Raw genomic sequence first — 13,348 nt, 5'->3', positions numbered from 1 at the left:
AGAGGAGTTTTCCAGCCTGGCCCAAGTGCTTCCAAAGACGATCACTACATGGTTATGCTTTGCATGTTACAGAAACTGCAACTAAAAGTGCAAACAAATGGAGGTTTATTTCCTCACATACCAAGAAGGCCCTGGATAGGTAATTGGTGACCCTGGTTTAGTAATTCAGTGCTGTCTTTGGGGCTTTGATTATGGAATGGCTGCCACAGCTCCAGGCATCATATTCCATTAAAAGCAAGAAGAAAGGAAAGGGGGGCAGTGCCATTAAGCTCTCCTCTTCTGACTGCCCCCCCCCTTTAAATATATTTTTATTGATTTCCTAGAGGGAGAGATATATCAGTATAAACAACAAAAATGAGAATCATTGATCAATTGCCTTCTGCAATGCTCCCCAGTGGGAGTGAGCCCACAAGCCAAGCATGTGCCCTGACCAGAATCAAACCGTGACCTCCTGGTTCATAGGTCGATGCTCAACCACTGAGCCATGCCAGCTGGGCACCTCTGCTGCATTTTGTTGAAAGAATGCTGGAGTGGGAGCAAGGAGATTGGAGTTCTCACCTCAGCTTTACAGTGTTCAAGCTGTGTGGGAATGGGTGCCTCTTGTCTTATTTGGGCCTCATTATCCTCAGCTATAAAATGGGAGGGTCAGACTAGATGCTCTCCAAAGTCCTTGTCAGCAATATCACTCTGATTTCTCTGCTTCTCTCACAAGCCTGAAGACACCAAGAGATGGAAAAATAGGCCCTTGTTTTTTGTTTGTTTTGCTTGTATTACCTCTGCTTGGGCAAACTATTCCAAGCAGCTGGGACACCTGTGCCACTGTCTTGGTGCCACAACCCCCCACCCTCTGCCCGGTGTCAGCTGGCTCCTCCCCAGGGGTGCAGATGCCAAATGAGCATACTGGAATGGGGTATTAAAAGTTTCAGCCTTGGTCCCTGAAACACTTGATTTCTGCTTGATGCCTGCAGCCATGTGGCTGCTTCTCCTACTCCTGCTCTGGCTGAGTCCTGTGGCCCCAAACTGGGAGACAGGTGAGGAGCCCGGTTAGCTGGTCAAAGGGGCCCAAGCCTCTAGCATCTTTCTTCTTTCTTTCTTTCTTTCTTTCTTTCTTTCTTTCTTTCTTTCTTTCTTTCTTTCTTTCTTCTTTCTTCTTTCTCTCTCTCTCTCTTTCTTTCTTTCTTTCTTTCTTTTTCTTTCTTCTTTCTCTCTCTCTCTCTCTCTCTCTCTCTCTCTTTCTCTCCCTCCCTCCCTTCCTCCCTCCCTCCTTCCCTCCCTCCCTCCCTCCTTCCCTAACTCCCTCCTTTTCTTCCTCCCTCCCTCCCTCCTTCCCTTTCTCTCTCTCTCTCTCTCTCTCTCTCTCTCTCTTTTTCTTTCTTTGAATATATTTTATTGATTTTTTTTTTTTTTTTTTTTTTTTTTTACAGAGAGGAAAGGAGAGGGATAGAGAGTTAGAAACATCAATGAGAGAGAAACATCCATCAGCTGCCTCCTGCTCACCTCCTACTAGGGATGTGCCAGCAACCAAGGTACATGCCCTTGACTGGAATCAAACCTGGGACCTCTTGATCTGCAGGCTGATACTCTATCCATTAGCCAAACCAGTTAAGTCTCTTTCTTTTATTAGTTCATTTGTTCATTCATTCATTCATTTGTGTCCCTGGCGTGATCTATCTCTTTGGGGTTAATATTTACTAACTCACTAATTAAGTAATCCATTTATTCAGACTCATACTAAGCACTTGCTAGTGTACTGTGGCTTCTCAGTGTATCCATCCTTATATTTGTAAGATGGCCTTTGGTGATTAACCCAGGAAGGTCTGTTTTGGTTGGGGCATCCAGAGGAGTGTCGAGAGGTTCCTGTGAGTAGAGGTAGCATGGGGCTCTAGAATGTGCACTATTGCGGAGGGAGGATGGGAAGGGGGAAGGTGGTGTGACAAACCCAGATCCAGATTAACTGGGCAACTGCCATGCCCCAACCTGTTAGGTTTGCTCAGACATCCCTGGGGATGCGATGATGGATAAAGCTGTGTTCACCAGCCCGCTGGCGTGGCTCCGTGGTTGAGCGTTGACCTATGAACCAGGAGGTCACGGTTCAATTCCAGGTCAGGGCACAGGCCTGGGTTGCCGTCTTGATCCCCGGTGTGGGGAGGGGGACATGCAGGAGGCAGTCAATCTATAATTCTTTCTCATCATTGATATTACTCTCCCTCTCCCTTCCTCTCTGAAATCATATATATATTTTAAAGTTGTGTTTACCAGAACTTCTTTGGTAAAAAGCTAGCTGTCAGTGGTGGGGATATACTGAGGGTGGAGCCTTAAGGGACATGCTTAGGTAATAACAGACATGTAATTAAATGCTTTGTGACAAAGGACTTTGGGGGCAGGACAGGGCTTCAGTTTTGCTGAGTCGGGTTTGCAAGTTTGGGGTCGGAGCAGGATTGTTGGGAACCGCAGCGGGGAGGAGGAGGCTGCCCTGTGCCCCCCTTCCTCGCTCTTCCCCAGCAGTGCTCACCCTCTTCAACATACAACTGTAAACATGTTTGAAGAGTATTGCTCTGGAGGCGTGCAAATTATTAGCGTTGTGTTCTTCAGCCAGCCCCGTGGGCCTCTTCCTGGCTCCACAACTCGTCCCTTTACTAGCCTCTCGGTCTGAAGCCAGTGGGATGGTCACAGAGGAGCCACTTTCAGGGCTTCCGAAGCCCTTCTCTGAGGGCTCCCTGCGCGCACCCAGCCCTGTGGCTCTCTCCGCTTAACTGCGGCGCAGCGCTTACCTCTCAGTACGATGACATTCTGGTTACCTGTAGTATAATGATGCTCTGTTCACTAGCCTGAACTCCTGGAAGGTGGGGGCGGGTTGGGGGGTGGGGAGGAGGCACAGCACAGTGGAATGTATCTCCATGATCCACCATGGTATCTGGCTCAGTGTCACTCAATAGAACAAAATGAATGAATGAATGAATGAATGAGTGAGTGAATGGGTGCTTGGTCACTATGGAGGGAGACTTCCTTTCCCTTACTGTACTGTCATTTTTCTGATGGTACCAGTCAGGACTGTTAGAAACAGTAACTTTCTTCTGGCCCGTGGACACTGTGGGAGCTCAATGTGAACCCCAGGATTCTTTTTCTTAATATGTTTTTTTTAATTTCAGAGAGGAAGGGAGAGGGAGATAGAGGAAGAAACATCAGTGATGAGAGAGATACATCAATAGGTTGCCTCCTGCACCCCTCTCACCGGGGACTGAGCCTGAAACCCTGGCAGGTGCCCTGACTGGGAATCAAGCCATGACCTCCTGGTTTATGGGACAACACTCAACTACTGAGCCACATGAGCTGGGCTCAATTAAGATCTTTTAAATTAGCTGAAACCTGTTTGGCTCAGTGGATAGAGCGTTGGCCTGCGGACTGAAAGGTCCCGGGTTCGATTCCGGTCAAGGGCATGTACCTAGGTTGCGGGCACATCCCCGGTAGGGGGTGTGCAGTAGGTGGCTGATCGATGTTTCTCTCTCATTGATGTTTCTAACTCTCTATCCCTCTCTCTTCCTCTCTGTGAAGAATCAATAAAATATATTTTTAAAAATCTTTTAAATTAAATTAAGAAAAAATTATCTGGCATAAGAAAAATGCATTTTCTGCCTTCACGTTTCTGGTATGGAAGACAGATATACACCTCCAGAAAGAAGGCTGTAACAATAATGGAGACAGGGATTAATGCTATGTTAGAAGTTAAAATCAGTAGGTTTTAACAGTAAGAAGAAAAGGTTAATCTCTGCTGGGGGTATATGTAGGAGGGCCTCTCAGAATAAATCAAATTTATTTAAAAAGCTATTATGGAAAAATTTCTTTTTTTTTTTAAATGACTTTATTTATTTTTATTTTTTTATTTTATTGATTCTTTACAGAGAGGAAGGGAGAGAGATAGAGAGCTAGAAACATTGATGAGAGAGAAACATCAACCAGCTCCCTCTTGCACACCCCCCACTGGAGATGTGCCCGCAATCAAGGTACATGCCCTTGACCGGAATCGAACCCCGGACCTTTGAGTCCGCAGACCGATGCTCTACCACTGAGCCAAACCGGCTTCGGCAAAAAAAAATTATTATGGAAAAATTTCAAACACACACAAGTGTAGACAGAATAGTGTAATGAACCAAATGTACCTATTGGCTAGCTTCAAAATTGTCAACTCAAGTTCTTATCCACCGTATTTTATAACCACAATACGGTATCAGAGCTGAACTAATTAAAATAATTACCTACTATCATTTGATGTCTATCAGTGTGCTTATTTCTCCAACTGTCAGAAAGGAATTTTTGTAGTTGGCCTATTTAAATCAGGATCCAAACAAGGTCTATACATTACATTTAACTTATCTATTTCCTAAGTCTCTTTAAATCTATATCCACCCCTTCTTTCTTCTTTTTTTTTCATGCTGTTGAAGAAATCAGGTCAATTGTCCTGCAGAATGTCCTACACTGTGGACTTGTCTGAGAAAATCGCTGTGGCTGTCCCTCTGTCCTCTGAATTTTCTGAAACCTAATAGTTGAGGTATTTCTTTTGGCAGGAATATCCATAGGTGGGCTGTGCACTTTCTATTGCATCCTGAAGGAGACACACAGCATCTCAAAGGAAATGCACAATGTTCAGTTGTCCTATGTTTATTGGTATTAAAGTTGATTAGTTAGATGCATCCATTTATTGCTGGTTTGACTAATTTTTTTCATTAGTGGTTGCCAAATGGTGGTTTTCTAATTCTGTCATTCCTTCTGCATTTATTTGCTGGAGTTTTTCTATAAAGAAGACACTCCCCTTTAGTTTGTATGAAAAGATTATATGAAAGTTTGATTCTTTATTTGTCATTTTCAGAATAATTTGTCATTTTCAGAATAATAAGCTAGTTCCTTAGCAGCCCCAGGAAGGTTGAATTTAAGCATGACCTTGAAAAATAAAAATGTTTTCTTCTAGTGCCTATGGGAGAAAGGGTCTTTCAAGCAGTGGAAACAGCTTGAACAAAGACTCAAAAGCAGAAGTCTGCAAAGTGCTTAGAGAGCGGCAGAGATTGGTGGCAAGTGCAACCAGAGGGTTCTTTTTTAATGTGAACCTGAGCAGGGTGTGGCGGCTCTGTCATTCACTCAGGCATGACCTTGAGAAAATGGCTTTTCTCTTTCTAGATCAGTGGCTTTCACACTTTGCTGACTACAATCCACATTAATGAATATATTTTACACTGTGCCCGAGAACTAGTGCATACATGTATATAAAAACAAACAAAAAAATTCATAAAGAACTCTAAGCAACTTATACTTATGCTAGAAGCCCAGTGCACGAATTCATGCATGGGAGGGGTTCCTCAACCTGGCCAGTGTCTGGGACTGATTGGGGCCAGCGGTGGGTGGGAGGTGAGGAGGGAGCGTGTGAGGTTAGCTGGCTGCGAGAGGTGGGCTGTGGGAGTGCACTGACACCAGGGGGCAGTTCCTGCATTGAGTATCTGCCCCCTGGTGGCCAGTGCATGTCATAGTGACTGGTCGATCAAAAGTTCTGTCGTTTGGGCTCATATATATATATATAAAATATATATATATATAAAATATATATATATTTATATATATATAAAAGATATATGTTTATAGATATATATTTATATATATAAAAATATATATTTATATATAAAAAAGATATATATATAAAATATATATAGATATATATTTCTTTTTATATATATATAAAATATATATCTATATATCTATATATATTATATATATTTATATGTATAAAAGAAATATAGATATATAGATATATAGATATATATATAGATATAGATATATATAGATAAACAGTGTATGCAGATATTTTCTACTCTGTTCTATTCTACTCCTATCCTATCCTAACCTACCCTATCCTATCCTATCCTATCCTAATGAATGCTGGTCATGACCACTTAATTGGTCTCTGACTCACAAATGGGATACAACCCTTGTTTGGATTGGTTTCTGGGGCTCTTTCCAGCTCCAATCCATTTCGATCCATCCCTGGTATTGGTGACAACCTGACGCTGGACCAGGCACTTGGGAAGAGTGATGGTGAGAGAGGAAACTAATCATTTGCAGGAGGCTCCTGAGCTAACCATGAGGCAGAAGCCAGGCCACACTCAGAGGCCCCCACCCCAGCCCACCATCACCTTGAGAGGTCTGACCTCCTGGGCCACTGCTCCCCTATCCCCAGACACCCATGATCCCTGTTTCCATAACAGGCTGGTTTGGACACCTAGTCCTCTCAGAGGCCTGCTTCCTGTTGATCATGTCAACTTTGGAAGGCCCTCAAGCTTATCCCTAAACAAAGCCCCAGGTGCAAACCTACCAGGAGGCAACCGGGAAGGTCAAGTTCAAGCAGAGCAGAGCAGTGAGAGTCCTGGGCATGAGAGCACGGGGACCGACTCCCACTGAGCCCCAGGATTACTAGGTCACCGGGACCACGGCCCCCCCCCCCCGCCAATGCCTTTCTTCCCCCATCTCTTAAAGAAGATAACCCCTCTCACTGTATAGCGGACGGCAGGAATCAATACTTCATTCTTTTTCTTTTTTTAATTTATTGATTTTTACAGAGAGGAAGGGAGAGGGATAGAGAGTTAGAAACATTGATGAGAGAGAAACATCAATCAGCTGCCTCCTGCACACCTCCTACTGGGGATGTGCCCGCAACCAAGGTACATGCCCTTGTCCGGAATTGAACCCGGGACCTTTCAGTCCGCAGACCGATGCTCTATCCACTGAGCCAAACAGGTTTCGGCTCAATACTTCATTCTTTTTTCTGACTTAATAATATTTCATTGTGTAGATATACCTTATTTGTTTTATCCGTTTATTAGTTGATGAATGTTTGAATTTGTTTTGGCTGTTATGAGCAATGCTGCTAAGAACATTCATGTGCAAGTTTTTATGTCACCATATATTTTCAGTTTTCTTAAGTATATACCCAGAAGTGGAATTATTGAACCACGTGGTTAATTCTATGTTAAACATCCTGAGAAACTGTCAAAAATTTTTTCTAAGTGTGTTAGCCATTTTTTCAATCCCATCAGCAATGTATGTAATTTCTCTATACTCTCACCAACACTTGTTATTTTTTAAATTTTATTTTAGCTATCTTAGTTGGTGTGGAGTGGGACTGAGAGTGGGGAAGGACGTGCAATGAGGATAGAGCCACAGTTGTCTAATAATTATTCACCTCACTACCTATAGTTGGGAAGTTTTCTTACAGGCCCTGGGAAACGGGAGGAAGAAACAGGCCTGTAAAAGGTAAGATACCTCGGAGCCCAAATAGGGCCAGGACTCAGGAAAGGGATACATTGTGAGAACAGACCAAGGACAGGACACACTTTGATTTGGTTGCTGCACCTAGACTTCGACCCCCTCCGGGAGTTTTTCTCAGGAACGCTGACCATTCTCCGGTTCCCATTAGCCACCTTGCGATCAGACTTTGAGCTTCCAAGGCCGGACTGCAGACCCTCCCCTCCCCTGTCCATGTTACACCTGTAGATCGCAGCTGCGTGTAGCTATCTTCTCCCTCCTGTGTATATAACCAGCCACTGGCAAGGGGGGGTCAGAGCAGATTTTTGTGGTGACCGACTGCTCTCCCTTACTGCTGGCATTTTGTAATAAACAGTCATCTATGACTCAACCCCGTTTCTGCTTATTTGGCCAAGTGGTGACCGGCAGCCCAGACCCCCCCCACCCCCCCGGTTGTCTGGTTACATAATTTCATTGCGGCTTTGATTTGCATTTTCTTGATGACTAATGATGTCTCAACGAGCTTGCTTGCCATTTGGATATCTTCTTTGGCTATTTCCTTTGTCCATTTAAGAATTGGCTTATTTGCGCCGAAACCGGTTTGGCTCAATGGATAGAGCGTCGGCTTGGGGACTGAAGGATCTCGGGTTCGATTCCGGTCAGGGCATGTACCTTGGTTGTGGGCATATCCCCAGTAGGGGGTGTGCAAGAGGCAGCTGATCGATGACTCTCTCATCGATGTTTCTAGCTATCTCTCTCCCTTCCTCTCTGTACAAAATCTATAAAATATATTTAAAAAAAAAAAGAATTGGCTTATTTGACTTTTTTTTTTTTTTGAGTTGTGGGAGTTCTCACATATTCTACATAAAATTCTGATCACATATATGATTTGCAGATATTTTTTCCCATTCAATGAGTTGTCTTTTTACTTTCTTGATAGTATCCTTAGAGGCACAAAACATTTAAATTTTGGTCGTCTAGTTTATCTGTTTTTTCTTTCTCACTTTTGTTTTTGGTATCATAACTGAGAAATGCTGGCTTAATCCTAGGCCATGATGATTTACATCTATGTATTTGCCTAAGAGTTCTATAGTTTTAACTCTTACATTTAGATCTGTGACCCTTGCCAAAACCGGTTTTGGTTCAATGGATAGAGTGTCGGCCTGCGGACTGAAAGGTCCCGGGTTCGATTCCGGTCAAGAGCATGTACCTTGGTTGCGGGTACATCCCCAGTAGGGGGTGTGCAAGAGGCAGTTGATCGATGTGATTCTCTCTCATCAAAGTTTCTAACTCTCTATCCCTCCTTCTTCCTCTCTGTAAAAAATCAATAGATCTGTGACTCTTTTTGAGTTAATTTTTGTATATTCTGTAATGTAAAGGTCCAAATTCATTCTTTTGCATATGGATATACAGTTTTCCAGCACCATTTGTTAAATATATATTTTGTTGTTGTTGCTGTTAATCTTCACCAAGGATTTTCTCTTTCCTCGCTGATTTTTAGAGAGAGTGGAAGGGAGTGGGAGACACAGTGAGAGAAACGTGGATGTGTGAGAGGCACATGGATTGGTTGCCTTCTGCACGTGCCCCAACCAGAGATCAAGCCTGCAACCGAGCTATGTGAGCTTGACTGGAATCAAACCTGAGACCCTTCAGTCTGCCGGTCGAAACTCTATCCACCGAGCAGATAGACTAGAGCTAAATATTTCTATTTGTAATGTCTCCCTTTCTGCAGGCAGCTGCTCCCAGGCCCAGCCCTTCTGCTGCCCTGGAACAGATAACCACTGCAAGAGAGGAGACTGCTTCTGTGATGACTTCTGCCGCGAGCTCTCCGATTGCTGCCCAGACCACCACGCCCTCTGCAGCCCTGGCAGCTCACACGCAGGCTCCTCCCCTCCGCTGAACGCTGTGATTGACAGAGGCGAGCCCCTCCTATCGACTGCAGGCCAAGGTCAGCATGTGAACCCTGAGGCCCCTAACAATCCTGGGAGCCTGACATTCTGTCCACGTTGCATCAAAAGTGCCTGCACATTCCTCGCAGCTTTGTTTCCCACGGCTCCTGACCGCCTGCCGCTCCCCCTGAGCCACTTGTCCAGGTCCCACAGGAGGAGTTAGGCTGTTGGTCCCACTGGGGATCAGGGTGGCCAGTGGGGTGGTTGGGTTCTAACTGTCCCACCTCTCTTGCAGTGTAGATGCCTCTTGACTGTGCCATGTAGACTCTTGAAGGCAGACAGGAGTCTGCAGGGAGGTGCAGAGGATGCTTGTTGGGCGGTAGCGGGAGGGGAGAAGGCAGGGACAGAAGAGGTGCTTTCTCTCTGTGTCCTCAGCTCCTCAGAATGCCACGATGGTGCTGCAGATGGTGTTGAGGATGGAGAACCCACCAAGCCTTGCCAGAAGCAATCTCAACTGGGTGCAGAGCATGGTGAGTGCCCTGGAGGATCTCCCGGAAAGGGTGGGGGCAGTCTGCTCCTGGCCTCCCTGGCGTCCAGGCCCCAGAGTCAGGGAGCAATTTGCTGAAGGGGCCGAGAGGCCTGAGCTGGGGTGGAGTCTGTCGAAGCCATAGTTTTAAGGTTAAGGGCCAGGATGCCTACCCATGGATACTGACACTTGGATTTCATATAATTTTCATATCTTCTGAAATATTATTATTGTTTTCTTTTTTGAATCACTTAAAATATTTTTAAAATCTTAATTTGTTCACTGTACAAAACTAGGCAGCAAGACAGATTTGCCTCATAGACTGTAGTTTGCTGTTTTCTATCCTGAATCATCCTCCGTTCTTACCTTTCTTCTGAGTCCTGGTTTTAGCCCTGACCTGTCCCGGGCTCTCTGAGCTCTCTCTCTCACTGTGTCTCCCACTCCCTTCCACTTTCTCTAAAAATCAAGGAGAGGCCTTAGCCCCCATCCTAGCACATGACAACCCTGGGAAGAAAGGCAGCATAATCCAATGAAAACAACATGGACTCGGGTTCAAATCCTGGCTCCACCACTTATTACATGGGTGACCTCATCTGTGTGCCATGGGAGCTTGCCTTGTCGGGCTGTGTGGAAGGAACTGGTTCTTGGGAGATGCACAAGAGGTAGTTGTTAACTGGAGACACACGACTAAGCTAGAGAGGGAACAGGCCTTCCCTTACTGCTCGCTGCTTACTGTTCACGAAGGTCCAGCAGTTTCTCCAAACCAGACTCCCACGGAAACCCCTCTCCGTCTCTGTGAAGCGGGCCAGGAAGAGAGCCTGACACCGCTCCTGAACTCCCCCCCCGGTCCATGGAGCAGGGCTCCCCTGCCCGCCGGGACCTGCTGGCCACAGAGGTGCTGGCCTCCCTGCTGCTTCCAACGTGGTTCAACCAGAGAAAATGGAAACCTGCTGTTTTTAATGTTTATAGAATTTAAACGTGTGTAGAATCAGCCATACAAATTATAAAACATCCATTTGACTCTTGCTCTTCATTGTTTTGTGATTGTTACAGTGAATCTAGTAAACATTTAAAAAATATTTTATTGATTTTTTACAGAGAGGAGGGGAGAGGAACAGAGTTAGAAACATCAGTGAGAGAGAAACAATGATTAGGTGCCTCCTGCACACCTCCCATTGGAGATGTGCCCACAGCCAAGGTACATATCCTTGACCAGAATCGAACCTGGGACCTTTCAGTCCGAAGGCGACGCTCTATCCAGTGAGCCAAACTGGTCAGGGTTAGTAAACATTTTTAAAAAGAAATTTAATGAGAGGTGAAGCACCATTTTTCACCCAAACTGAGCCTGTACAGGACACAATAGTTTTCTGGCCCATCACAGCCTTTGTAACACTGAATCCTCCCTCACCTGTGGACCTTGGGGCGTGTGCTATTTTTTAAAAAAATTTGTTTTGTTGAAAGTTTTGCATATGTTTCCTTTTCCCCCTATTGACTTCTCCCACCTGCTTCTTCTCTCCTCCCCCCGGCCCCCCCCCCCCTCCCAGCACATGCCCTCACTCCCTATTGTCTGTGTCCATTGGTCATGCTCACATGCATGGATACAAGTCCTTGGGTTGATCTCTTACCACTCCGCCACCCTTCCCTGCCTTCCCTCTGAGGTTTGACGGTCTGTTCAATGCCTCTATGTCTCTGGCTCTATTTTTGTTCATAAGTTTATCTTGTTCATTATATTCCACCAATGAGTGATATTTGTGATATTTATCTCTCTCCAACTGGCTTATTTCTCTTACTATAATGCTCCCTAGTCCATCCATGTTATTTCAAATGGTAAGAGTTCCTTCTTTTTTATAGCAGTGCAATATTCCAGTGTATAGATGCACCACTGTTTTTAATCCATTCCTTTGCTGATGGGCACTTAGGCTGTTTCCAAATCTTAGCTATTGTAAGTTGTGCTGCTATGAACATAGGGGTGCATATATTATTTCTGACTGGTGTTTCTGATTTCTTGGGATATCTTTCTAATAGTGGAATTACTGGGTCAAATGAGAGTTCCATTTTTAATTTTTTGAGGAAACTCCTTACTGTTTTCCACAGTGACTGCACCAGTATGCATTCCCACCGGAAGTGCACAAGGGTTCCTTTTCTCCACATCCTCGCCAGCACTTGTCCTTGGTTGATTTGTTGGTGATAGCCATTCTGACAGGTGTGAGATGGTACCGCATTGTTGTTTTGATTTACATCTCTTGGATGATTAGTGACTTAGAGCATGTTTTCATGTGTCTCTTGGCCTTCTGTATGTCCACTTTTAAAAAGTGTCTGTGGAGGTCCTTTGCCCATTTTTTGATTGGATTGTTTATCTTCCTTTTATTAAGTTGTATGAGTTCCCTGTAAATGTTGGAGATTAAACCCTTATCAGAGATTGGGTTTATTGTCAAATATGTTCTCCCATGCAGTGGGCTCTCTTGTTGTTTTGTTGATGGCTTCTTTTGCTGTGCAGAAGCTTTTTATTTTAATGTAGTCCCATTTGTTTATTTTCTCCTTAGTTTCCATTGTCCTAGAGGTATCAGTAAAGATATTGCTGTGCCCATGAGGATTTCAAAGCTCTAGGAGGATGATGCCATCAGGTGTGGGGGTCACTTTCCCTCTCAGACCTGCTCCTCCTTTATTTCTGTGAATAGATCCTTGCCCTCAAGCCTTCTGGACTCCAGACTCAGGGTCACCTTTACTTCTCTCAGCCCCTGTCCATCCCCTGCCGAGTCTTTCCACATGTACTTCCCAACGTGGTTCACATCAGCTCCCTTTACAGCTCCACTGCCCACATCCCAGCTAGAGCCTCCTCACTGGTCCCCTTGCCCTGGATTCTCCTCAAACTGGTCTCTGCCCATGTTGTACTGCTCAAAGCAAGCTCTGCTGTTGCCACTTCCCTACTCAAAAACCATCCCTGGCTTCCCACGGTCTCTAGAATAAAGGCTAGCCTCCCACTAATGGCAGGAAAGGGCCTCCTCCACATGGTCCTGAGGCACACAGTGGCCTTCTCTCCTGCTGGTGGCTCCCTTCCCCACTCCTCTGTTCCAACTGAATGGAGCGACCCACTACCCCCGCCCAAGCCTCGCTCTACATCTTTGCCAACCTGTTTTGGCTCTGTTTCTCTGAAAGCCGAACCTGAATAATTTATGTGGGAACACAGTGCAATGAGCAGAGGTGAGGGAAGGGGCAGTGGAACAGGGAAGAAGGGAGGCCCAATACCAAGATGCCTTATCACCTTGGCCCCTGTTATGGCTGCCTGGTGGCTTGATCCTGTGGGACCTCTGAGAAGCCTTATGAAATGTCTGAGAAGCGTCGCTCCCATCCCCGCGGTTTAGGGGTTGCTCTGTGGGTGACTAACTCTCCCAGGCCAGTGTTGCTGGATCAGCTTCTCCCAGAAGCATGCCCGGGGCAGAGAGCAAATGGCACATGGCAGGTCACCCCTGGTTGCTCCTGGGAAAGTGTCCTCTGCACAGTGGCTGGAGTTGGAAGCGGGGCCAAGGGGACAATGCTATTAGTCTTTAGGAAAATACAAATTAAAACCACATGATGGCTTAGCTGGTTTGGCTCAGTGGATAGAGTGTTGGTCTGCAGACTGAAGGGTCCTAGGTTCAATTCTGGTCAA

At 45.3% G+C, this 13,348-nt stretch overlaps 1 protein-coding gene across 1 annotated transcript; it reads left to right on the top strand.

The window, feature by feature from the left end:
• The first annotated feature begins 431 nt into the window (after positions 1-431).
• On the top strand, positions 432-10,764 carry LOC118724136 (somatomedin-B and thrombospondin type-1 domain-containing protein). The gene is made up of 4 exons (XM_036447110.2): positions 432-1,031; positions 9,017-9,232; positions 9,609-9,703; positions 10,444-10,764. Exons 1-4 carry the CDS (start codon positions 959-961, stop codon positions 10,519-10,521), a joined length of 462 nt encoding a protein of 153 aa, XP_036303003.1. The 5' UTR covers positions 432-958; the 3' UTR covers positions 10,522-10,764.
• Positions 10,765-13,348: the final 2,584 nt, after the last annotated feature.

Source organism: Pipistrellus kuhlii, unplaced genomic scaffold (assembly GCF_014108245.1).
Source record: "Pipistrellus kuhlii isolate mPipKuh1 unplaced genomic scaffold, mPipKuh1.p scaffold_m20_p_2, whole genome shotgun sequence".
Classification (NCBI taxonomy): domain Eukaryota; kingdom Metazoa; phylum Chordata; class Mammalia; order Chiroptera; family Vespertilionidae; genus Pipistrellus; species Pipistrellus kuhlii.
The sequence above is the reverse complement of the archived record's forward strand: the minus strand, read 5'-3'. Positions and strand labels throughout refer to the sequence as shown.

What these genes read in the sequence shown, in the direction of transcription:
- LOC118724136 (XM_036447110.2), top strand. Translation starts at nt 959, where the DNA reads ATGCCTGCAGCCATGTGGCTGCTTCTCCTACTCCTGCTCTGGCTGAGT. An exon ending in GGCCCCAAACTGGGAGACAG is followed by an intron (nt 1,032 to 9,016) that starts GTGAGGAGCCCG and finishes CCCTTTCTGCAG; the next exon opens with GCAGCTGCTCCCAGGCCCAG. An exon ending in TCAACTGGGTGCAGAGCATG is followed by an intron (nt 9,704 to 10,443) that starts GTGAGTGCCCTG and finishes CTGTTCACGAAG; the next exon opens with GTCCAGCAGTTTCTCCAAAC.